Source organism: Phocoena phocoena, chromosome 11 (genome assembly GCF_963924675.1).
Source record: "Phocoena phocoena chromosome 11, mPhoPho1.1, whole genome shotgun sequence".
Lineage (NCBI taxonomy): Eukaryota > Metazoa > Chordata > Mammalia > Artiodactyla > Phocoenidae > Phocoena > Phocoena phocoena.
Genome location: NC_089229.1, coordinates 64,524,175 through 64,548,681, shown reverse-complemented (window position 1 = coordinate 64,548,681; position 24,507 = coordinate 64,524,175). Strand labels below are relative to the sequence as shown.

The 24,507-nt window shown below is 38.8% G+C and overlaps 2 protein-coding genes across 3 annotated transcripts in view; one reads left to right on the top strand and one right to left on the bottom strand.

The window, feature by feature from the left end:
* Window positions 1–13,680, bottom strand: part of SENP1 (SUMO specific peptidase 1) — a 59,549-nt gene extending 45,869 nt beyond the window's left edge. Inside the window, exons 1-5 of the mRNA XM_065887432.1 lie at window positions 13,242–13,680; window positions 9,676–9,723; window positions 7,646–7,776; window positions 6,526–6,607; window positions 1,255–1,414 (exon numbers count right to left, since the gene is read on the bottom strand). Of these exons, the coding sequence (XP_065743504.1) occupies window positions 1,255–1,414; window positions 6,526–6,607; window positions 7,646–7,776; window positions 9,676–9,723; window positions 13,242–13,293 (473 nt within the window). The 5' untranslated portion in view covers window positions 13,294–13,680. The remainder of the gene's footprint in view (window positions 1–1,254; window positions 1,415–6,525; window positions 6,608–7,645; window positions 7,777–9,675; window positions 9,724–13,241) is intronic.
* A 1,484-nt stretch (window positions 13,681–15,164) lies between these two features.
* The window catches only part of PFKM (phosphofructokinase, muscle), a 50,358-nt gene continuing 41,015 nt past the window's right edge, over window positions 15,165–24,507 (top strand). The window contains exons 1-2 of one of the 2 annotated variants that reach the window (XM_065886634.1): window positions 15,165–15,255; window positions 15,913–16,035. In XM_065886634.1, the coding sequence (XP_065742706.1) occupies window positions 15,174–15,255; window positions 15,913–16,035 (205 nt within the window). In that variant the 5' untranslated portion in view covers window positions 15,165–15,173. The remainder of the gene's footprint in view (window positions 15,256–15,912; window positions 16,036–24,507) is intronic. The other variant, XM_065886633.1, reaches the window with a different exon arrangement.

Sequence of the window (24,507 nt, the reverse complement as noted above, 5' to 3'; positions counted from 1 at the left end):
GGAAAAAAATGTGTGCAAACAGAAAAATATCTGGAAGGACATGTACTAAGACATTACAAAGGTGACCTCTGACTGGTGGGAATATGATGTTTTTATTGTTTATTTGTGCTTATCTGTATTTTCTGATTCTGTACAAAGCATGCGCACTGTTTCTGTAATAACATTATTTAAAAAAATAACAGCATGGCATTATTGAGGAAAAAAAGCAACTTGCCAAATGATGCATACAGAATATCTTTAATGAAGATAACATATTATACATTTTATAGTATTACACAGCATATATATCATTCTATATCTAAGCAAGAGAAAGTGAAAAGAAACAAGCATAAGAAAAGATCTGGAAGGAAACACATGAAGGGGAAGGGAGTAAGATTGTGAGTAGTGGTCAAGGGATCTTTGGCTTTATTGGCAATGTTTTAACTTTTACAATGTGACTGTGTTAATGAATACTTATGTAATTTTTAAAAATATTAAGAAGTGGGGAAGACAATCCCTGGGAGTACTCACACATGTTTCCAGAGTCCATGTGCTGATAATCATAAAATAAAATAAAAACCATCTTGTTGGTTTTAATCAGCACCAGAAAGCTTAGCTTTGACTAAGCAGGAAATTGAATGATCCCACATGCCTAAAACCATCACCAGAGTAATATTTAAGAAGTCATAAATACCATATTAAAGAAGAAATATTTACTAATATAATAAAGTACTTGAGGGAAAAGTTTCTAAGCCAAACTTCATCTGCCTTTAAAAATCAGTAGAAGTTTGGTGAGGGAATAAGCAAGGCTTATAAGTTAGGCTAAATATGATCAAGTTTTTTCTGAGTCTAATTTTACAATAGAAGTAGTTGACTAAGGTGTAAGGTTGCTTTGGTTTAAGTCAGGTCTCCGCTCACATGAGAGCCTACAAAATGTGCTGGTTTCTTTGCTACCGAAGTTGCAGAAATTGATCAATTTTCACTTTAAGGTTCAAAATAGCCATATTGATTCTGAAGGGTCCCAATACACTCATATCCACCAAGACTTCCCTCAAAATTCTCTCCCTCTAATTATAAGATTTGGCTGTCACCAAAATCCAGCACAAGATAAATTAAAAGTTGAAAGTTCAAAATGAATTTGTCCGTATCTCTATGGTTTAAAGTTCAAAAGTGGTGTTTGTTACTTTTTAAAAATGCCAATGTAACAACTATCTTATAGCCATTTTCCTTTATATTGGAGGAAGAGCTTGTGAACTGAGCAGCCAGAATACTTACCTTGAGGTCTTTCGGGTTTCGAGGTAAAGACTTCGGCTGTTTCTTGATTTTTGTAAAGTTGAACCTGATGCTGGAGTGGAATTTCTCCACTGGCCATTTGCACTCTGGCCAAAGGTTCTTAGGTCTCCTGAGCCAAGAAAACTGTCTGAGGAAGGGTTGTCTAGAAGAATAAAAGTTTGAATAAATTAAACAAATACCTATACTGGTTCTCCATATGACTGCAACCATGTCCAACATTGTATTCCAAAGTAATGTGGCATATCACCATGTCTCTAATGGAAGAAAGATCCCGGTCTCAACTGCCAGTAAAGTCTGCAGTAAGGGAACTTCTACAAACTATAATTGATTCAGCCATACTAACCTGAAAATTGATGAAGGAGCTGAATCCTGCCACAGCCATGTGCCTTATCTGCATCAATGTGACTCCGTGGTGTCCACCAAAAGTCAACATTTTACCCCAACTATATCTTGCAAGCACTCCCAGGCCTGGGCCTGAAAGAAGGTAGGCCAGACCAGTAAGAAAGCAGGTGGAGGGCCAAGGAGAATTGTAATTCAAATGAACAACAGTTATTGCTTAATAAGCAGCTGGTGTCACTTTCTTGTTTTAATTACCGTGTTCACGACTCAGGGGCTCTGTCTAAGAGCAGAGATAACCTAATTGCTGCTTATTCTGGCCGGCTTATGGCAGGAATGACCCGTCATTATGCATCTGGTTCTGGTATGATAACCTTCAGTCACTTAATGTTATAATCATCAGACATATCAATACTCGGATGCTTGCTGTTGCAATCAGACTAAGCGAGGTTTAATTATTATTTTAATTTTCTGACTTGTGGCTTACAAACTGGGGTGTAAGTTTGTAAGTTTCAGCTAGGAGTAGAATAATTTTTATAGCCTCCTCTCTCCATCAGCAGGATGGGACAATTTAAAACAACACCTTCAAAATAACTTCAGATGTTAGGCTATGTAACTGAGGAGCACCAGCAGAAAGACAAAAATTTAACTCTCTACTCCCTGAATTTTGTCTAATGCCAACATCACTTTGAGGATCCTCTTTCAAAGCATATTACTATGGAACTTTGCACAATATTATGTATTTATGTTATTTAAACTATTTAACGTAGCTTTTGATACTCTATCCAAAAAGTTTGGCAGCTGACAAAAGTATCAGTTTTGTATTGTATTGGAATTTTTTTTTTTAAGCTGATCAGGATTATCAGAATTTAGGCTAAATAAGATGGAAAAAAAGCAGCAGTCAGGGGTGGTATTAGTACCAGTTGATGCACCAGTGGTTGACCTAATGTACTTTCAAAATGAATTACAACCTTTTCCCTTTGTAATCAACAACTATGCTTGATATCTATTACTATTAATGTAAAAATAAGAGACGTGAGGCTAATGAAAATGAGTTTCAATAAAGGACCAGAAAATCATTATCTTTAAGCAAAGTAATAACAGTAGAAATCTTCCTCTCTCATACTTTTTTTTTTTTTGGTTAAAATTTGATTAGGGAATGATCTAACTAGAGGTGTCTACTTGAGGAATAAGTCTACCAAAAAATGCAAATTTGAGACCAAGGATAAACCAGAGTAGCCTCCTCAATGGCATCTGACAGAGGTTTGGGCTTTAAAATTCAAGGGAAAAGCACAGGATCAGGCAATCTGTTTCACCAGAATAAGGTGGTTCCATCCCCACTCAATGAAATCACTGAATAGTGCTCTACTGCTGATGGGATCAAGCAAAGCTAGAAAGGGACCAACAGGAGGCTGCACTCATTCTTTTTTAGTTGACAGTTTAACCCAGTATTCTGTCATCATTAAGAAGTCAGATTGCAAATGTCACAAATAAGATTACTTATGTGTACATACACACACATAGCACTATAGGGAAATACACCAAAATTTTAACTTTGGCTGTGTTCCAATGATAGAATGATGGGGATTTTTCTACTTTTCTCTACAAATTTTCTACAAGGACAGGCAGTAATTTTATGGACATAACAAAATTTTATATTTAAAAAAAAAGTGTGTCAGGCAATCACTTAGTATGAAAGTAATCATCAGTTGCTCCTGTTAACTTTCAGATTTATTTAGTTATTATGAATACAGGATGCTTTAATTCATCTTACCTACTAAATGCCTATTTGGCAACCTAATTTAACATATTTTCCAAAGATAAGACATTGACAATGATTCTAAGCTTGAGCAAAATCATTTTTTTTCATCTTAAGCTACTTTTCTTTAAGATTTAAAATGTTTTAATTTTCTTTTCAATTGTGCCCTTAATAAAATCAAGAGGTCTTCAAGTCTGACCAGCACTAAGTTATTAAAGTGAAAATGTTGCATTTTCTCTGCTTTCTAAATTAAAAAAAATGTTTTTAACAGTCTAATCTTGAGATTAAGAAGCAAATATTTAAAAAGCTTGATACAGAGAGGCAGATCTAGTAAAGTATAAATGGGAAGCTCCAGACTCTAGTTTCTGAAGTTTGAGTTTTTCCTGTGTTTGTTTTCATCTTAGTGGAGGAGAGGATAGTAAGGTAGGAGAGGAGACAAAGACCAGTACAGTCAGAATGAGGAGGCTGAGGCAGGTGAACTGGGGACCCACATCTAGTCCAATCAAGAGGTTAAGTCTCAAGGTGACTGACCACAGAAATCAATGTGGAAATTATTGGAAAAGAATAGGAGCTAAGAGACAATATTCTGCAGGACTTGTAATGAACAAGAATGGGTGCGGCAAAGGAACAAAGTTAAAAAAGTACACAGTAAAAAGATCTGAATTAAAGTCTTTATTATAAGAAAAAAGTATACAGACCCTTGGCATTCACAGATTGAAAGTTCTGATTGTCCGTGAGCAACCTAAAAGGTCTGTGGCATGTCCTAAGCTTGCTTGGTCAGGCGCTAAACTTGGCAGAGGCATAAATCTGAATCCTCTGCTTCAGGCTGTATTTTAGAGAATGAATCGAATAGCTCAACAACCCCATTTCAATATGGTTTTATTATTTGCTGTTGGTATTCTCTAGTCATCACCATGTATAAAGTAACTGTTATGAATTTTTTTCTTTTCCCAAAAAAATGGACTTCAAGTGAGAGATAAAAACTCTGGCATAAGATTTTGATATAGGGATCAAATTGTGGCATGAGGACAAACAGAAAAAATATAACCCTCAAGAATCATGTAACTGAGTAGAAAGCCAGCACTCTGGGTAAATACCACCACAGTCAAAAATATAGGGACCTGAGATGATCTCAGAAATATCCTTTGTGAGTCTATCAAGGGTCCACTGAAATTTAAAAGAAAAAAGCTAAAACAAATTATTTTAAGTCATGTTATTTATAATAGCTGAAAATGGAGAGGGTGAATGGGACCTAAACCATAGACAAAATGAAGGAAATGAAGACACAGGCCCATTATCCTAAATCACAGGCCCCTGGATCCAGTTGTGTTTCTACATTAAAAATTTTGATGATTTTACAAAGATAACCTGGTATATACTATGTAGCACTTCTAAGTATAACCTGAAGCAGCACCCTGTTATCAAACATACTGATATGTCTACAGTAAAATGTGTAAATATTCATATTTACAGAGATAAATAAAAGACAAAACATTTAAATGTCAGTTAAATGTCAGTTCGTGTAGCTTTTGCCAAGTAATGAATTGAGCTCAGGTCAGGTTTTGATGTCAAATAAATTATGAAAATATTCTTTGGTTTTCAGAGCTTTTTGGATTTTGGAATTGCACATAAAGGATTGTGAATGTGCATATAAATTCCATGGATTATGAGAAATCAACAGAAAAAGGTAAATAAGAAGAATAACAGGTAAGCAGATAGAAAATTTTAAAAATATATATTGAGCTAAAAAAAAAATCATATTTCGAATCATACAATGTGTACATAGATATATACTCAGATAAAAAAACAGAGAAGACCACAGGGTTAAGTAAGAGTTGAGTTAGCCAGGAGACCTTGATTATAATTTTCTATATATGATTGTTTACTATTAAGCAATTACTTTAAACAAAAACCAAATATTCTGTCCAATGGTAAATCAGCATACAAAATTACAAGCAAACACAGCCTGAGTTCAAATGAAAATATTTTCCACTCAACTGTCCTTCCCCTATGATCAATACTAATAAGCTATCAAGCCATATTTCAGGCTCTCTGCTCATCAGAAAGGCCTTTTCAACAATAATGATGGCAGAGTTAACTTTCTGAAAAAAGTAACTGATTTTTCTATACAATTATGCACATACTATGTGGACACCATTTCCCACCCCAGAAGAGGAAATCCAGTGCCCAGGGTAAAGTACCACCCACCTAAATGATATTTAAATATAATATAAATCTAAAAGAGCATCATACTAACGTCTTTTTAGGGGAGGAGATCTCATCTTGCTGACAAAGAATCCTGAGGAAGCCAAATAACAACAATAATTATTATTTGCATTTCATATTTATTATCTCAACTTATCCTTATAAAAATCCCATTGAAACAGGTTCAACGGTATGGCTAATATTCCCATACTTGGGTCAGGTGAGGAGATTAAAGCATGAGGAGTGAAAAGACTTTGGAAGACCACTATAATCTTCCTGGGTCATACTGCCAGGAGACTAACTAATAAAAAACTCTCAAGTTTCCCCAAGACAGAGCCAGATCATTGGAAATCCAAACCTTAGAAAGGGGGCAGATGAAAAGTCAGGCAGGCCAGGGGCTAGGAAAAGCCTAGAGAATGCTGACTTCTGTCATGGATCACAAGTTGAAAAGGCAAGCCCTTGAATATGCAAGCATGGCTGTGGCAGGTGCTAGACAGAAACATGTAGTTAACATTTCCTGCCCTAATGGAGGGACAAGCTTGGGTAGAAATAAATTTTCAGTATTTATGATTTCAAGCAGAATACAAATAGGCTAGCTCTGTGCTTCAAATCAGTATAAGTAACCTTTACACCACATACACATATCTAAAAAAAAAAAAAAAAAATCAAAAGCCAAAAACAAAGCTGTATTGCTTTTAACAAGGGCATAACAGACAAGTAGGAGAATGGATTCTAAAAAAAAAATCTCCCTTTAAAAAATATCTGGTTGAGACTAGATCAGTGAAGTATTATAGCAACCATACACAGAGAGCTCATTAAAATGATGTTTTGGTGGAGAAAATACCATTTTGCTTTTGACAATGTTTTCACTTTTAGAGACAGTAAACACGAACAACTTGCTAGGAAGAAGTCTGAAAGGTAGAAATGCCTTGACTCCAAGTAATGTGTCATACCTGAATAATAATTTGGATAAGCTGTACTTCTTGTAGAACAAGTATACGATCGGTCCAAATTTCCTCGCCTGGAAGGTAAAATCTAAACAAAACAAAAGTTCTTTCTTAAACCATATTTTTTACAATAAAACAAAAACTTACACTAGGAAAAATATATAATTAAACAAGATTATGACATATTTCAGAATGCAATACAATTAATTATATATAGTATAAATAAATTAAGCTACATACTAGTAAGAAAGGAAAACATGATGAAATGATTAAGGCTTCAAGGGGAAAAATGGGCAAAATATCTGTTATACAACTTAATTCAAAGAATGCTCATTAGAAGGTAATACGTATTTAATATAGCCTGTTCTCAAAGCCAGGTGTATCACATATCAAAGCAGCTGAAAAATCAACCTGGTTTTGATTCTCTTGATAACTTTACAGGACAGTTCTTAATCAGAGGTGCTGCTGCACCCCAGTACAAATCTGGAAATGTGTAGATATATATTCAGTTATCAAAATGATTACTGGGGGCAGATGCTACAGGGATTCAGTGCCCAAGGATGCTAAACATTCTGCACACAGCAAAGAATGGTCTCATCCTAATTCGTAATGGCTGCCTACTGAGAAAGACTGCTTTATTAACAGTCCTCAAACCTTGGAGATTTTTTAAACTGCAGATTCTGATTCAGCAGGTATGGGGTAAAGCCTGAGATTCTGCTTTTCTAATAAGGTCTCAGGTGATGCTGCTGCTGCTGGTCCCTTGAGAAACTAAGCTTTATAGAACAGAGAAATTTCAGAGCTACTGTATATTTTCATAGTTTCCCCCCATTTAATGCTCAGCAATTTTAAGACACCAGTTTAAAAGAACGCTGATCTGTGTATTAGTTAATTGTAATATTCAGAGGAATAATAAAGAGTTTCTAAAAGGTATCATTCTCCAAGAATTTGTACATAGCCTGGCTCTTATTTAACTTTAACGTATCAAACAGAATTCCAAATACTAGCATTACTGAGTGTAAAAAGTTTACATATATTCTTGTGCTTTTGAGTGTGGCATTTAAACTCTATCAGATGAAAACTTAAGCCAAAATAATTCATTAATTAAGGAAAGAAAATTATTACTAACCTGATGGTCAGAAAGTGAAAGCTGGTCCTCTGGAAAACCTGTTTGTGACAGGAGATGGGTTTTGAATATGGAGTTGTGGTTCACTAAAGTTACTTCTCCAGCATCCATCCTCATCCTATCAGCAGTATCATCTGGGGAAAGAGTCCGGATTAGTTCAAGTCACATAATTCTTCAATACCTACTTTCCTATGAACCAATCTTTTCACCTAATAAAAATGATTTCCCCCAAATACCTCTACAGTCAAATAAAACCACTCCTTCATAACTCTTGGCAAGAAATCTCAAAATGTCACTGTCAAAAAAAACAGGCCCATGTGCAGAAATTGGTTAATTTGGAATCGAGATCATCTACTAAACAGTTCAAAACTTGTACAAGAATAAAAAGAGCTTAATTCAAAGTTTTAAAAATAATGAAATTTTCCCAAAAGAAAAATTTTTTAATTTTAACTGTAGAAAAAAAAAGGGGGGAAAATTCCACCATTCAAAGCAAAGACTCTTAACCCTGGTTTATTTCCTCTGTTTCAACTCAACAAGGTGCTTTAAAATGTAATCCACTTGAAAATTTTTTCTGCAAAAAGCGTAATTTATTCATATAGCTCTTAACAGATATCAGCTCAGTTACTGTATACTGTGGCAGAACTGTACTTTATTACCATTTTTGAGACCTTTGTTACCATAAAAGAGTTAGAATAGGAACAAGTGAGAGCAAAGGAACTCAGGGATTTATACTGCTATCAGCAATGAGAGAAAAGGGAAACAAATGACCAGGAGAAAGAAGGTAGACTAAACAAAAGGAAAAAACAGTAGAGGGAAGACTAATGTGGACTTAAGAGGAGCCTATGGGATATTATAAGATCGAACTGTATAGATTTTTCAACCTATTCCTAAATTGACTATTAGTCTTGACCTTATACTGTTCCCTGTTATAGACATAAAGTACTATGAATAGCAGAAAATGTTCCAATCACAATTAATTCTCAATGCCACTAGCTAAATGAAATTTAAATTTTACCTTAATCAAATTATTTATCACATAGAGGGCAGTATAACAGTACTAAAGAACAAGGACCCTGGAACCAGTCCCTGAGTTTAAATCCTGGCTCTGCCAGTTATAGCTGTGTGATCCTAGGCAAGTTGCTTAACCTCTGTGTCTCAGTTTCTCTGTCAACAAAATGGAGATAATAATAGTACCTACTAGGTACTAAAGTAAGTCCCCTACATACAAACGAGTACCGTTCCGAGGGCGCGTCCGTTAAGTCCAATTTGTTTGTAAGTCCAACAAAGTTAGCCTAGGTACCCAACTAACACAATTGGCTATATAGTACTGTACTATAATAGGTTTATAATACTTTTCACACAAATAACACATAAAAAACAAACACACAAAGAAAGAAAGCATTTAAAATCTTACAGTGCCTTGAAAAGTACAGTAGTACAGCGCAGTAAAATGGCTGGCGCTTCTTAGCAGTACCACCTACATTACTGCTGCTTCACGCTTGCTTCCAGACATCCTGGGCTTGAAATAAAGACACCGTACTACTGTACTCTACACAGTACTGTAAAGTACACAAAAGCACAAGGACTTGTAGAGGATGCACACACGTGACAACGTACACCAGACACGTGAATTAACTTACGTGACTGGACATGCAAACGCATGTTCGCATCTTTGAAAAGAAAGTTCACAACTTGAAGGTTTGTATGTAGGGGACTTACTCTATTAGGTATTTTAAGTACTTAAAAAGCAAGTCCTTGCACACAGAAATGCTTGCTACTGTGTATTTAGCTTTTTCAACACAATGAATGAGCAAGTGCTTTAAAATGTTGCTATAAACAATATCCCAACCAAAAGAAAATTGTTTGGTATACTGTATTATATAATTAGGATGAGATCTCCTTTAAAATTATTAAGCACAAAGACACAAATATTGACAATATTATTAAGCACAAAGATGCAAATATTCTTTCACTCCAGCTTATCTAATCAGAGTAACTAAAAGGATTGAACACTACTTCATAGTCAGTCTTACCCATGTCAGGTATTTTCACATCACTGACTTCAGCAAAGATACAAAGTCCTATAAAAGAAGACAGAAAATAGAAATGTTACATTCTGAAACATCTCTTTCATGTCATTACACAACAGGAAGCCACTCAGAAGTGACACTTGTATTCTTAGTGGAGAAAAATAGAACATGGTAAGGCAAGTTGATGGGAAGAGAATGGGAACTAAAACTAGCCTGAGGTAGTTCCAAACATTTCTGCAACCTGTGTAATACTAAAGAGCAATTATGGACTACCCACAGAATCACAGATTACAGCACAAAGCAGGTTAGGAAAGCCAACCCTTTGCAGATTAATTTGCATATGATCATAAAGTTAGTGACTGCACTGAAATTACAGCCTAAACATTCTTCCCAATCCATTAATCTTTCTATTACCTCACGCGAAACCATTTTATTTTATTTTATTTGGACCATTTTTAAAGTCTTTATTGAATTTGTTACAATATTGCTTCTGTTTTATGTTTTGGTTTTTTGGCCCCGAGGCACATGAGATCTTAGCTCCCTGACCAGGGTTCCCCCTGCATTGGAAGGCAAAGTCTTAACCACTGGACCACTAGGGAAGTCCCACTAAACCATTTTATAAACAAGTGACAGATCTTGTGGTAGTCCTGTTAGGACTTCTCTTCCATATGTCTTAGCAGCCAAACAAAAAGTTATCAAGGAACACTTCGCAGTTGTACTAAGTACTTTTTCCCCCATCATTACTCAAACAGTTGCAAACCAAAGCCCCTTTGCCTACGTGAAATTATTTTTTTCCTCGATATATCTAATTTGCCCAGAAAAAGAAGTTAAAAGTCTAACTGATGGAACTAGGTTAATAAATGTACCCTTGGACACAGGCTTCTTGGCATTTACAATAGGAGGAGACTAGAGATGGTACATATATATAGTCATAATCTTATCACATATTTTTCAAAAGATTGAGCACTTCACCAAATACATAGCACTATCTGAGCTTCAATCTAAGGAAACTGCATGATGATAACAGGAATTCTTTACTGCCCCAATAACGAAGTGCACACATAAAGGAAGGCTGCTTGAGCTTTTCCTGGCATAGGTACAGACTAAGCTGAGTAATCATCTGATTACCTAGTCTTGCCAGGGAGGTTTCCCAAAGAATTTAAGCCCTAGATTTAGGCTTCAAATATATTTCCAAATGCTCAACTTACTAAAAGGTTTCGATCTGGTAATTCTACACATTATTCTTTCCGCTTCTTTCTTTTTTAATAAAGCCAAATTCCCTGGGTCCCCCATTAAGGGAAAAAAAAAAATCCTATCAACCAATAAACTAGCAGTGGCTTTTTCACATTTCACTCTTTCAGGTCATCCCGTAACTGTCATCGCTAGTCTAGTCTTTTTTTTTTTTTTTTTAACAAACCTACCCTTTTAATATTTATTTAAAGTTTCATAACACACCTGTTTGGCTTGGGTGGGGAGGGGTGAGGGGACATTTTTTTCAGGTTTAGTTTTAAAATATTTGCTCATTTTCTACTGTCTACTCATTTCAGCACTTCCAAAGGTTCCCTAGGACACTTTGCCTCTCTTCTCTCCCTGTCCCCCAGCCACCCCCAGCTCTGGGGGCTCATGGGCCAGGAGTCATCACTAGTCTCTTTTATTGTGTTAAGAAGAATGCCAATTTAAAAGCCTGGTGCCCATTAGAACAATCCCATGTTAACTTCCTTTGCATTGCTGAGATAGATGTGAAGAGGGAAGCAAGCAAATCAAAGAATGTTAGAGATTATGTCCAGTGGTTAAGTGACTTGCCTGAAATCACAAAGATGGGGCAAAGGGAAGACAAAAATCCAGGCACCCTCACTTCCAAGCAAATGTTCTTTCAATAAACAATACAAAATCACATCCTTTAGCATATCCTTATTCAAGGATTCATACACATTGGCAAGATAAAAGTAATCCCTAGCTAATTCTGGGGAATCCACACGTTTTTTATAATTTTAAGAATTAAAGTCCCACATTTACATTTTAATACAAATACATCCAGCTTCTTCAGTGTGCTACTTCCTTTTTGCCACTTTGCAAATACAATGGGAGAAGGAATATTTTACCCCAAGATTCAACATGAAATGTTGGACCTGGAACCTCTGATACCACCAAATTCTTTCAAGCGTAAGAATTTTTTCCCTCTAAGAAGAGCATTCTAGTAACACATTTTCTACTTCACTTTGTTCATTTAATTTATTAAAAGAACATAAGTAGTTACAGGTATTCAGGTGAAGTCAGGTAAGTAGCTGAACACAAGATAATAGGAAATCTGAAAGAAAAAAAAGATGGCAAAGTCCTGGCAATAACAGAATGTAATGAGTATGGTAAAACATTTATAAGTTTACATACATGCAAAAAGGTGATAATAAAAGTGAATGTTTAGAGCTATGATGAAGTTTTTTGAAAGTATATATTGAGGAGAGGCATTATACAATTAGCTTTATGCAGGACCAAGATGTAGTAAGAACAATTTATGATATGAGAAGGGTGTGGAAGTGATCATGTGAATTACCCTACTACGAACTCTGGGAAATTATGTTTATGAGACAGTTTGTACCATATCATTATGTACTTTTGTTGTTGTTTTTCATATTTTTACAAGGAATCTCTCCAATTAGACTCTAACACTTTAAACACCAAAGATGCACTTTCTTTCATACACAAACACTTACTGTGCACCAATAACATACAGGGGACTGGTGATACAAAGATGAATAAGAACTGGTCCCTGCTGCTGAGAATCTTACTGTCCACGGGAGGAAACCAGATTCATCAATAGATATTACAGCCATAAAATAAAGCTGGTGCAATTAGTAGGAGGTGTAGGAGTCAGCTAAAGAAAAGGAAAGACTTCCGAAGCAGCAGTCAAGAGTGACATCACCTTAGCTTGAGGCAGAAGAACCTGTCTTTTAATCCATTTGCTCCCTCTAGATTTGCCATCAGATGGGTGATACGAAGACCATCTTTGCACTTGGGATAATTAATTGGAATTAGGTTAAGAGTGAATGAGGCTTCTCAAGATAAAAACAAATGAGGCTTCCAAAATGGGACTAGAGGGAAAAAAGGGAAACTCTAAATTGGAAGGTTAAGGGATCATGCTTAAAGAGATGCTTAAGGTTTCACGGTAACTGTAATTTCAAATTCAGTGTAATCTATCTTTCAACACGAGTCCTTAACACAAATTATCTTTATAAAGAGGAAAGATTTAGGAGATGATGCGATCTACTCCATCCAAAAACATCCAATTGGAAGAGGGACCCTAAATCAAATAGTTAGTGGCCTATAAAAGGCTTTATATAAATTTCATAAGAATCACCACCACCCCAAATGTAAGTGAACCAAACGTGAGGTGAAATGACTTAACAAGGCTGACGTGAAAGTGATAAAGGAGCAAGTTATTGCCAACAAGATAGTGGAAATACTGCAGAGGCACCGATAAACAGAAATCACCAAGCTCAAGAGAAACTGGGCATATAACCAGAGAGATCACGTTAGGGGACCCCAAGAAAGAGACGGTTGAAGGGAATTACCAGAAGGCGATGAGCCAGGTAAGCAAACGGTGGCGGTTAAGGGGATTTTCATAACCTGGGCAGGAGGGTCCGGACGTTTCTCTCTGGTGGTGGCACTAGCGGTATGACATCTCGGGGAGACACCACAGAGTAAAAAGAGTTGGAGAAATGTTTACGTGAGGCGCAGAAGTAGTCGAGAAATATCTTTCACGTCTCAAGGAAGGCGGGAGGTGAAGCAGGTATAACAGAAAAGCTGAGCTTCCCGGTGAAAACAGCTTTCCCCTGAGAGAAAACCTGCTCTGGCGGGAAAGCCCCGAAATCCCAACCGGCCTTTTCCTCACACGTAGGGCTGGGTGCTGAGATGGGGCCGGCCGTGACCTTAGGGAGACGGCCTCTCCTCGACCCCGGAGAAAGAGGCCTCAAGGAACGGCCTCGGGAAACCTAACTAACGGCCACCGGCCAGATCGCGGCCGGCAGACAGCACGGGTGAGGGGAGGTGGTCCCAGGGGGCGGGGCAGAGGAAAAAGCGCCGTCCCCACAGCCGTCCCCGCTTCCGTCCAGCCCAGCCCAGGCTGCCGGGCCCGGGCCCGCACTGCCTCCCGGCCCAAGCTCCCTCCATCCTCACCCCTCCCCCAGCTTCCCGCCGCCACTCACCGAACCGGAACCGGCTGCTATGCGAAGGGGTTTCCGGCCGGGCGCGGAAAGCAAAACCCGGGAACCGCCGCGAACCGGAACCGCCTCCACAACACCGGAAGAGCTGTTCGGTGGCAGCGGAGGAAGGGGGTGGGGTGAGAGGTCAAAGAGCAGAGTCGAGGACCCGCGCAACGCCTGCGCAGTGTGGCGAGGCCTGAGAAGCCAAGGGATCATCTGAGGCTGTGGTTATAATTTCCTCTTTCAGTTTTGGCTTTTTCTCGTTCTCGTTGTTAGAATACTGTTAGTTTGCCCTTCGTCCTTCGCTTTTCTCTGTTCCCTCGGCCCCCTTACCTGCTGCCTTCTGGTTCCGCTCTGGCGATTTTTGCTTACGCTCTGGTTTCCATGGCAACTTCTTGCTGTGGCCCTCGATCTGCGGGAACCTGTGGCCACCTTGACAGATGTTGACCTGAGAGCTAAATCTAACTCAGGCTAGATTCATGTTTTATTGAGAATCACAAAACGTTAGTGCTTGTAGAGGTTATTGGCGATCATTCAGTCTGAGTTTCAGAGATGTGAAGTCTTTTCCCAAAGTTACAAAGTACATGGCAGATCTGGGCCTAGTAAACAAGTTTCTTAACTTGCAACCCTATACTCTTTGCACTACATCATGCTTGATTGGCCGTTGGGGAAAAGGGGGTGGGGAGCAGCTTGGGATTGGCTTAGGTTGGACTCTAGAAACGTGTAGAAATTTCCAGAACTCTGGAGGAGTTTGAAACACTCCTCCAGGAGGTGTGAGGAAAGCTATCTGGGGTCAAACCCAGATTTCTGCCCTCTGAAGAACTAAATGGCCATGTTGTTGTTCCTGGGACCAAATTGATTAACCTTTAATCTTTATTTTTAAGAGAAAATAATGAGAAGAAATATGTTTGTTCATTTAGACTTGTTACCAAGTCCCTCAGCTTGGCGGGCCTCAGGACCCAAGCCCTGTCTAGAAGTCTTGGAGAAATGCTTCTGAGTAAGCACTCTAGACCCAGATGACAGCCACAGTCTGAGGTCAGACTTGGCTGAGCTGGAGGCCCCCAGCCATTTAGCTACTCCCAGCTGCTGGAGAAGATGCGTGCTGAGTTCAGGATATCTTGCCCTGTCAAATGTATAAAAGTGGATTATATGTATCACTTCATATGCTGACATTTTATACTGTCAGGTCCTAAGGCCTGTTAGTATTGAACATACCTGGTCCATGTCACTTTTGTCCATCTTAATCATTCCACAGATCTGTTGATTTGCATTAAACTCTGTCTCTATTTCTAGGAGACAACCATGCATAAAGAGGAGTTGCATCTGAAAGTTTTCATGTGTGTGATTCAGTCTCGCCAGTTAGTCAGGACTCCTCAGAGAACAGGTACCAGTGTCTCCTGATCATACTCAAGTGACAGAATGGGTTCTCTTGCAGGGAACCGCAGTACAGGATATGAGACTTACTAGTGTAGAGGCAGGCTTTAGCAGTCAACTGACCTTGTTTTTCCATCCCCACTATGCTAAAATGTTTATGACTGAGGCTTGTCTTTTCCTTGTACAAGTATCAGGTGAGATTTTGGCCTGATGTGTGGGGATAGGCCCCAGGCAGGTAAGGAGGACTTGGAAGTTGAGGGAGAACAAGACTTATAGCACATGAGCTGGTAGTTGATTTCTCTGTCCTTTGTGAATTATTTCAACCTTTCCAGGTTCATCTGTGGGAGTCCTTGTTGCCATTGGAATTGACACTCCAAAACCTATAAGATAAATAGAGTCCCAAAGAAAAATGGCTTTCTCTTCCACCCCAGTCTTAAAGTTTCTAGTTATGTGTTCTGCTTTTACCTCATTTATGTCAAAATAGTAGAACCTTTTGGAGGTAAGATAGTTGTTGATAAGAGTCATCACTTCTCTAATTTGTCACTGGATTTATGTGAAAAGTGCCCTGGAAAGCTAACTGAGAGCCTTAGAGAAAGTGAAAGAGAATAAAGAGCACTCCCCTCCCTGAATCCCACCTTGAGGGTGACCTAGAAATATTGCTTCTCAGCTGAGGAAGCTTCAACTTGCAGCATGCTCATACAAAAGCCACCATCCAAGACAGACGCCTTGAAGAGTCTAGATACTATGGATGATCCAGACGCCGTGGAAGGCATACCTATTTTTAAAAATGGTGAGGCACGTGGTTAAACAAGGGGGAGGAATGTGGAAAGAAGTATTGGAAAGTGAAAAATTTATGAGTAGCATTATAAATTAGGATAGACATACTGAATTCAAAATATGAGTTAAGACGCAGGGGAGAAAGTTGGTGTGTGTGTGTGTGTGTGAGAGAGAGAGAGAGAGAGAAATCTGTAAAATTACAGAAAGAGGGACAGTTCCCTCTATGAAGAATAGCTTGATTTACTCAATAGTAAGTCATTTGGCTCCCTCATAACTGTAAGCTGCTAATCTGGTTTAACCTATTATGAGGAACCTTGATATATAAAAATGTGAAACTTAAAAAAATAAATTAAGGAGTCATTATATCACAAAGTGACTCCAAATATCATAAAAAGTATGCACCTTCAGAATCCACTTAATAACAAATTTCTCTTTAAGTAGTGTCCAACTCTTAGGCAATTTATATAAAACTTCAGAAACACATTTCTGTGTTTCTTCTCAACTTAAATATATCTGTATTGGAGTCAGTTCACTGCAAACATTTATTGAGTTCCCACTACGTACCCAAAAATATGCTAGAAATGATAAGAGAGGTTGTAACATAACCTTGTCATTGTCCCAGTAGTTTACAATTTGGAAATGCCTTAGAGTTTCTTTAGTCCAACTCCTTATATTTCCAGAAGGAATTCAGGTCTAAAAAGGTTTTCCTCAAGAAGTTAACAAATTCATTGGAGTAATTACTCCCAGCACCTATGAAGTATATAGCAATATTTATTCAATAATATTTGAGCACTTACTATTTGAAGTCATTGTACTAGACTCAGTAGGAGACGAGAAAATGAACTAGATGCTTTCCCTCTCCCCCAGGAGCTGACGATCAAGAAGGGAGATAATAAATTAAGAGCTCGATAACTTTGGTTCAAAAATGTTGAATTTGAAAAGAGGATGCCTTGGAGATGTAGGAAAGGGAGGGGCCAGCTGACTGCTTAGGTAGAGTTTCACTGAGCTCCAGCATGTTAGCAGGGCACCATGGTCCAGGATCCAGTCCTAAGCTTTGAAATGGCATACACTCTAACTTAATTCGGTCCCCTTAGTGTACCCAGGGTTAACCAGACTCACAAGAAAATGGTTTGTGTGCAAGAATTCCTGTTTATTAAGCTGTTGGAAGAATACATATCTATATATGGCAACTGTGTGTGGTCTGTGTCCCTTTAATCAGACATTGCTTTGCCCATGCATAAAAAGCTGCTAGGTAAAGAAATAAGCCCAGCTGGTGGACTCGTCCTGCAGTTTCCCGAATTTGTATAGATTATTTCTTATTTGCCCTCTTCTTCCCTGCTTTTCCCATTCTCATTTTGCTCTATACTTAATACTCACCTCAGACCCCCTTTGCTCTGATGACCCATTTGGAACTGCTTCTGTGGTTTGAACTCAGCATTATCCCAGGGACAAAATTTTGATGTTCAACTTCTGCCTTTAAGCACTGAGGCCTCAGGTAAGAGCTACATTTAACCCTTCCAACTCTCCCATTAGAGACTGAGAATCAAATATCTTCCCAATTTGCCCCACTGGGGCCTCCATTCCTCCTTTTCCGCCTTTCTCCCTGCCTACTTCCCCTCCTTCATTCCCTCCTCTTCCCTTCCTTTTCTTCCTTCCTCTCTACCTCCCTCCTTCTCTCCCTCCTTTTTGTTCCTTCCAAGAAAAGTTGTTTAGCACATATTATGTCAGGTACTGTACTTGGCACTGGGAAAAAAGTAAGGAAAATCAGTACATTGCCTGCCCTCGTGAGGTTTATGGTCTTGTGGGAGGAAGACAGTGATCACATGATCACACGTGTGGCTAGATAATTAGAATGATGCAAGTACAATGAAAGGAAAAAATACCATGTAATCAGAGTGTAAAACGGAGCACCTAACCTGGCCTGAGAAGTCAGAAAGACCCTTTCTTGGGAAGACCTGAGAGATGAGTATGCATTAGCCAGGCAAAGGGGAAAGAGAAGCTTTCTGGGAAAAGGGACAGTAGGCTCTGAGATGAGAAGGAGTTTGGCTCATTGGAGGAGTAGAGAGGCCAGTACAACTTGAGTGAGGGGAGGAGTAGCTGGGGAGCCAACTATAAAGATAGTAGAAGAGTCAAATCATGCTATGCCTTCTGGGTCTTACCACTTCTAAGCTGTAAGAACCTGTATTCTTGCTAAAGGAAAATCAGTGGGAGCTCTGCCTCTATCAAGACTGCCTTCATCTCAACCTAGTCACCATTCAACATTGAGCTCCCGATCCCAACCTCTCAGGACCAGCTCCAAGGAACTTGTGTTTTCATGAAGCTAAAATTTTCAGGGCTTTTATAATGTCATCAACTAAATTGGAAAGATCATTGAGTAGGAAAATAGCCTTAAAGATGCTTTTCTTCCAGTCAAGTATGCAAGGATACCAGTAGACCTGTGGAACCCTTTTTTGCATCTTCCATTGGTTAATAGAAATGATCTTATTTATCCTCTTGGACCACCCTACTCTGAGCCCCCTGTTAAACTGCCTCTCAGTTAACCCAGGGAAATGTGTATAAGAGCCTGAAGATATATCCCTTGGACTTGCTAAACAGCTAGGCCTTTCACATTATGCTCGATGAGGTAAAGCAGAAGATCTGAAGTAGAAGACTCACTCCCAATATTGTCTTATATAATGATTATTTGTCTTCGCTTCTCTGATATCCCCCTAAACTTTCTTCTTTAAGAAAAGAAAAAGTGTATCTGGTCCAAGCTTGAGTCTTCACACCTCGGCTAAAGACTTTGTTTACCTCTGCCCTTATCAAGACTTGAATGTGGTGCTTCAGCCTGCGGTAGGGGTCATCTTGTTACCTGTAACCTCTTTCTTGAGCTAGCTTTCTCAAGAAGTTGATCCTCATTGGCAGAAATGACTCCATAGGAACCCCCCAGGCCTTTGAGACATGCAGATTTATTCTTCAAGTGACTGGTGTTCCTGGACCGCCACAACTTAGAACAATGGTTCTTAAACTTCATTGTTCATCTGAATCACTTGGAGGGCTTGTTAAACCACATTGCTCTGCCTCAGCCCCAGAGTTCCTGATTCAGTAGGTTCCAGGTAGGGCCCAAGAATTTTCATTTCTGACAAGGACCCAGGTGATGCTGAATCTGCTGGACTGGAATCAAGAAGCTTTGTCTTAAGCCAGTGCACTGTGTCAGAAACTTTAATATTTGTTGCTAGTAGAGGCTGCAGGGTCTCCAGGGGTCATCCTATGCCAACTAGAGCTAAAGATGACTCTCTAGCGCAGACAGTGGTTTCATGCTTGTGCCCAGGGTCTGTCCTCAGGGAGCTTACATTCTAGTGGAGGCAAACACACAATAGCTTATTAGTCAGGTAAGGACTAGATGAGATCCAGGGGTTGTGTAGAAGTGAGAGGACCAGACAGATATTTGTTTCAACCCAGAGAGAGACCCATACCTAAGTGCTACATATGTTTCACAATATGAACCCACCAAGTCATAGTAACCCATTTACAATTCTGATTCTGGTCCAAAGGAAATCTTGGTGATCCTCGGGTATGATACTCCTAACTTCTTCCTGCCTCAGAACCTTTGCATTTGCTATTCTCCCCATCTGAAAGCTGCCCCTCCAACTGGTAGCATGGTTTTCTCTACTGTTTGTTCAGACTTCTTCCTAGAATGTCGTTTCAGCAAGGTTTTTCCAGAACACCCTACTTCAGATAGCACACTTGTTGCTCTGCTTCTTTGCCCTGCTTTATTTTTCTTCAAAGCATTTATCACTAATTGACTAACTTGTTCATTACCTGCTTTCCTCACTATTATTTAAGCTCCATAAGGATAGACAGGTTTTTTTTTTCCAATCCTGGATCCCCTTGTGTCTAGAACAGTGCCTAACATGTAATAGGTGCTCAATATTTGTTGACTGAACACAAGAAACCTATAGTATGCTATTTCCTCTTCTCCTGGGTTAGACTTACACCTGGATGACTGACATACCTACTTCTCATGCCTAAATGATGGTCCTGGTGCACCATCACTAGCATTATCAACATAATCTTTATCTTCTCATATCATCCTAGTGGTAGTGAATGGACTCATGAGTATAGCATACAACATCCTCTTTATTGCCCCTCATCTATACCAGCCTTTAGTAATCATTGTGAAAGAGATCTTCTGTCTTCATGAACTACTCAACTTCCTGGCAGTAATGTCTAATTTTATCCTAGTTTAGAGGGTCCTCTCCAAAGCTCTCTATATGTTTATTTAACTACCATTACTTAACAGGGTTAATGGGCAGAGCATATGAACCAAGTACTTTAGGATACCTCAGCTGGTTTACTCAAGTGCTCTTCCTATCTAGCTGTTGCAGAATTCTCTTTAAACATCTTCTTGTACTTCTCTCCCCCAGAATGCCTTATTTCGTGATAATTATAATTTTTGCCCCTATTATTAGCCTGGACTTCATGCCAATATCCCAAATAGCTGTCTAATACCTAGAAAGCTCTGGGGAGTCTAAGAGGACCTTCTAAATGTCTTCCTGTACTATGAGGATCTATGTAAACAATATGTCGTTCATTGCTTGGTACCAGCGTATGACGTATAAGGTGGCTCTCCTTTGTGCACATTAGCTTTACCCAATGTGCTGAAAACAAGAAGACCACCAACAGATAGTACAAGGTAGAAGAAATAGTAGACTTTAACCACATGGCCTTCTGGGTCCAACTGACTTTCTTCTTTTGGGTTCAAGTCTTTTTTCCCCTCACTCTCTGCCAAGTCCCCTAAAGCCTGAATTCTAGCTACCAACCTCAACAACTGAAGAAAGCTGATTATATTTTGGACAAAGTTCTAGATTTCCAGCAGAACCCTAGCTAATTCCTATCATTGAGTCATTAGAATGGGCATAAGCCCCCCTTGAGAAGCCTATTTGAGGACCCCAGGTTTTTTTCCAGTGCAAACCCAGGACATTTTAGCTTTCTCCTCTGGAAGAGGGGTCCAGGGTGTCTGTCCTTTTTCAGCCCCATTAAACCATACCAGTAATGAAAATAATCTTGTAATAGGGCAAATTCAGCTACTGGCTTAGTCTCGTCGCCTCAAGATTTTTTGGGGGTACCATCTCTTGTTTGCCTAACTTGCTGCTTTGTTTTTGTGACTCCTGGTCCTTAACTCTGCTAAGCTGTGTGCTTTACTCCTGACAATTTCCTTAGACACCCTAGCTTGTATGACAATGTTTAGACCCCTTTCTCAACCTCTTCTTCCTTAGTCACCATACTATGTTTACCTGTAGGCGTCACATACCAGCACCATGCCCTGAGGGATGCTTCTCAGACTCCCCTATTAGAGGCCCGAGGATTGGATATATACCATAGTTTTTAGAACTTCCCAGATCTCAAACATTCCCTTCTGTCATCATTCCACCATCAAATTATACATCCAAATTTTGATTCATAAGTCAACCATAGCTCACTAAAATGCCCCTTCCAAGTTGTTAAGATTCCTGGGAAACTATATTTGAAATTTAAGTTTTTTGATAAACAGAAAATTATGAAAAAGTGAAATGTATGGTCTTGGAGTTTAAGATTAAAATTAAGGAAAATCCATATAAGGAGCTGTCATGGTCTTATCATATCATCCATCTCTCTAATACTGGAATATGTATATCCATTGGTGTTCTTCTCTCAAACAGTACTAAATAAACACTGCCAAATTCTTACTATCCAGGTCCCATTTTTTTTCTTACTCCATTTTCCCTCAACTAATATATTTATGGCATAAGAATTTGATATATTATAATTGTTAATTGGGTTATTGACTTCTTCAATTATATCCCAGGTCCAATGAAATATAAGCTTCCTATGAACCTTTGATAGCCCCTCTAGATAAGCTTCTTGAGAGCTTATTATACCTCAGTACCTGACACAGTGGCTGACACATAATGAGTCCTCAATAAATATTTGTTGAATGTATGAATAAATTAATAATGAATAGGGGTTTCTCAAAATTCTTATCAACAAGACATTTACAGCCATTTCTTAATATGATGTATTTCTTCCATTAGCTACTCTCTATTTTGGGTTGGTTTTTTTTACTAATTTAGCTCTCAGAGAGTAACATCTTCAAATTTGGGTATTACACCAGGATGACCATAGGCAAGGCCTAAGTACTTTCTGTGATTCCAACCTCCAACTGACCTGAAAGTTCCCTAGGTGCCTTTTAAGATGATATTCCTTTGAATTGTGCTCATATAGTTTTCTAGGAACTCCTAGGGATGATTGATCCCTGGACAGAAAAAGGGATCTAAAGGATCAAGTATCTTGGGATAAGGCTATGAGTGAGTGACATTTCCTTGTCTTTACCTAATTAAGGTAGACTCATTAATGTAGTAATTCATTAAGAACACTTTCAATGAAGATATAGGAGTCTGTAGTGGGTAGAAAGGGGAAGGGGTGGATTGATTTTTAAATTTCAGCCTTTAGATTAATTTTTGGAGTTAAAAACCCCAGAATGTATGGGGAGCTTTTCCAGCCTCTCCTTTTTCAAATTTTAAATACATATTTATTGAGATGTAATTCACATATCATAAAATTCACCCATTTAATATGTATAATTTGGGCTTCTGTCTTCCAGTTTCCCCATGTAAGGCGCTTAGAAGTCATACTCCGTGCTAACAGCAAGTAATAGTAAAAAGACTGAAAAACCAACAACTCTTCTTGAATCTGTAAGAGAGAGAAAGACAAAGGGCAAACTGTTGACCCCAAAATTGGAGAGACAAACAGGTGAATACAGTTTATCACAGCTTACTGGAGCAGAGACCCAGGAGTGGAAACCTCGGGAACCAGTGAAGGGGTAGGAAAGCCTGAACTGTAATTGATAAATTACTGGAGGCTCAGTGCACACAATTCTAGGAGTAAAAAACTATAGGGGGATCCAATCAAAGGAAGACCTCATAATATTGTGAGATTTACTTCCAAGAGTTTGACCAGATTCCCACAGTAAATATCAGAGAAAAATCTCCTTGGGCTTCCAGCAGGGAGAGGAGAAGAGGAACCATTTTGAACTAAACCAGAGTGCTACCAAGTCCAAGCTTGTACTGCCTTACTCATGACAAGCCAGTAAATTGAGAGATGAGTTGTTGGGGCAAGGAATAGCAGCTTTATTTGGAAAGCCAGCAGACTGAGAAGATGGTAGATTAGTGTCCCCAAAAACCATCTTCCCTGAGTTAGAATTCAGGCTTCTTTTATACTAAAAGGGGGGGTAAAATCCTGGTTCCTACATATGTTCATTTCTTCCTCCCTGCAGCCATTCACAGGTGGACCTGGTCAGAAGGTTTCCTGTAAGGTAAACAAAGTATATTAGCTTAACGTTCATTATATGGGAGGCAGGATTCTCAGAGATGGACCATTATGTATAATTTAAGCTTATAGGCAACATCCCATTAGTGACTGACTTGTAGCAAAAGGAATAGACTACAAAGGTTAAAGTAAAAGAAATAGATCCAATATGGAGTCAGATTTGTTCCTGCCTGTTACAAGAGTACTTTATTCTTCTTAACAAGGCCTGCCTTCAGGAGAAACTAGTTAACCAGAGCCTAACTTACTGGGGTAAGTTATCAGAGTCTAACTGACCTGAGGAAGGGAAATACCCAACTCCAGCCCACTCTAGCTGTCCTATCCCACCTAAGGGGGGTGGGGAGGAAAAAAAGCAAGAAACACTTGTGAAATTCATAGTCCAGAGGCATAGGCACTGTAAAAGACTGAAATCTAACCGTAGGACTGTAGAATGCTTTCCCTCCCTCCATATTTAAGACCACATCATTAAGGCCTATTTACAGCACTTTCTTTCTTTTTTTTTTTTACATCTTTATTGGAGTATAATTGCTTTACAATGGTGTGTTAGTTTCTGCTTTATAACAAAGTGAATCAGTTATACATACACATATGTTCCCATATCTCTTCCCTCTTGTGTCTCCCTCCCTCCCACCCTCCCTATCCCACCCCTCCAGGCAGTCACAAAGCACCGAGCTGATATCCCTGTGCCATGCGGCTGCTTCCCACTAGCAATCTACCTTACGTTTGTTAGTGTGTACATGTCCATGACTCTCTCTCGCCCTGTCACAGCTCACCCTTCCCCCTCCCCATATCCTCAAGTCCATTTTCTTTTATCTAGTATGTCATGTCTGGCTGCCAAGAAAAAGTTATAAGGCATATAAAAAGGCAAAAAAACACAATTTGAAGAGACAGAGCAAACATCAGAACCAAACGTGGCAGTGATGTTGGAATTATCAGACCAGAAATTTTGAACACCTATGATTAATGTGCTAAGGGTTCTAATGGATAAAACAGCATGTAAGAATAGACAAGCAATGTAAGCAGAGAGATGGAAATCTTCAGAAATAGTATTATTTGAAACTTGAATTAGTTGCAAATGTATATTGCAAATTCTAGGGCAACCACTAAAAGAAGTAATAAGGTATTACTGATATGCTAAGAA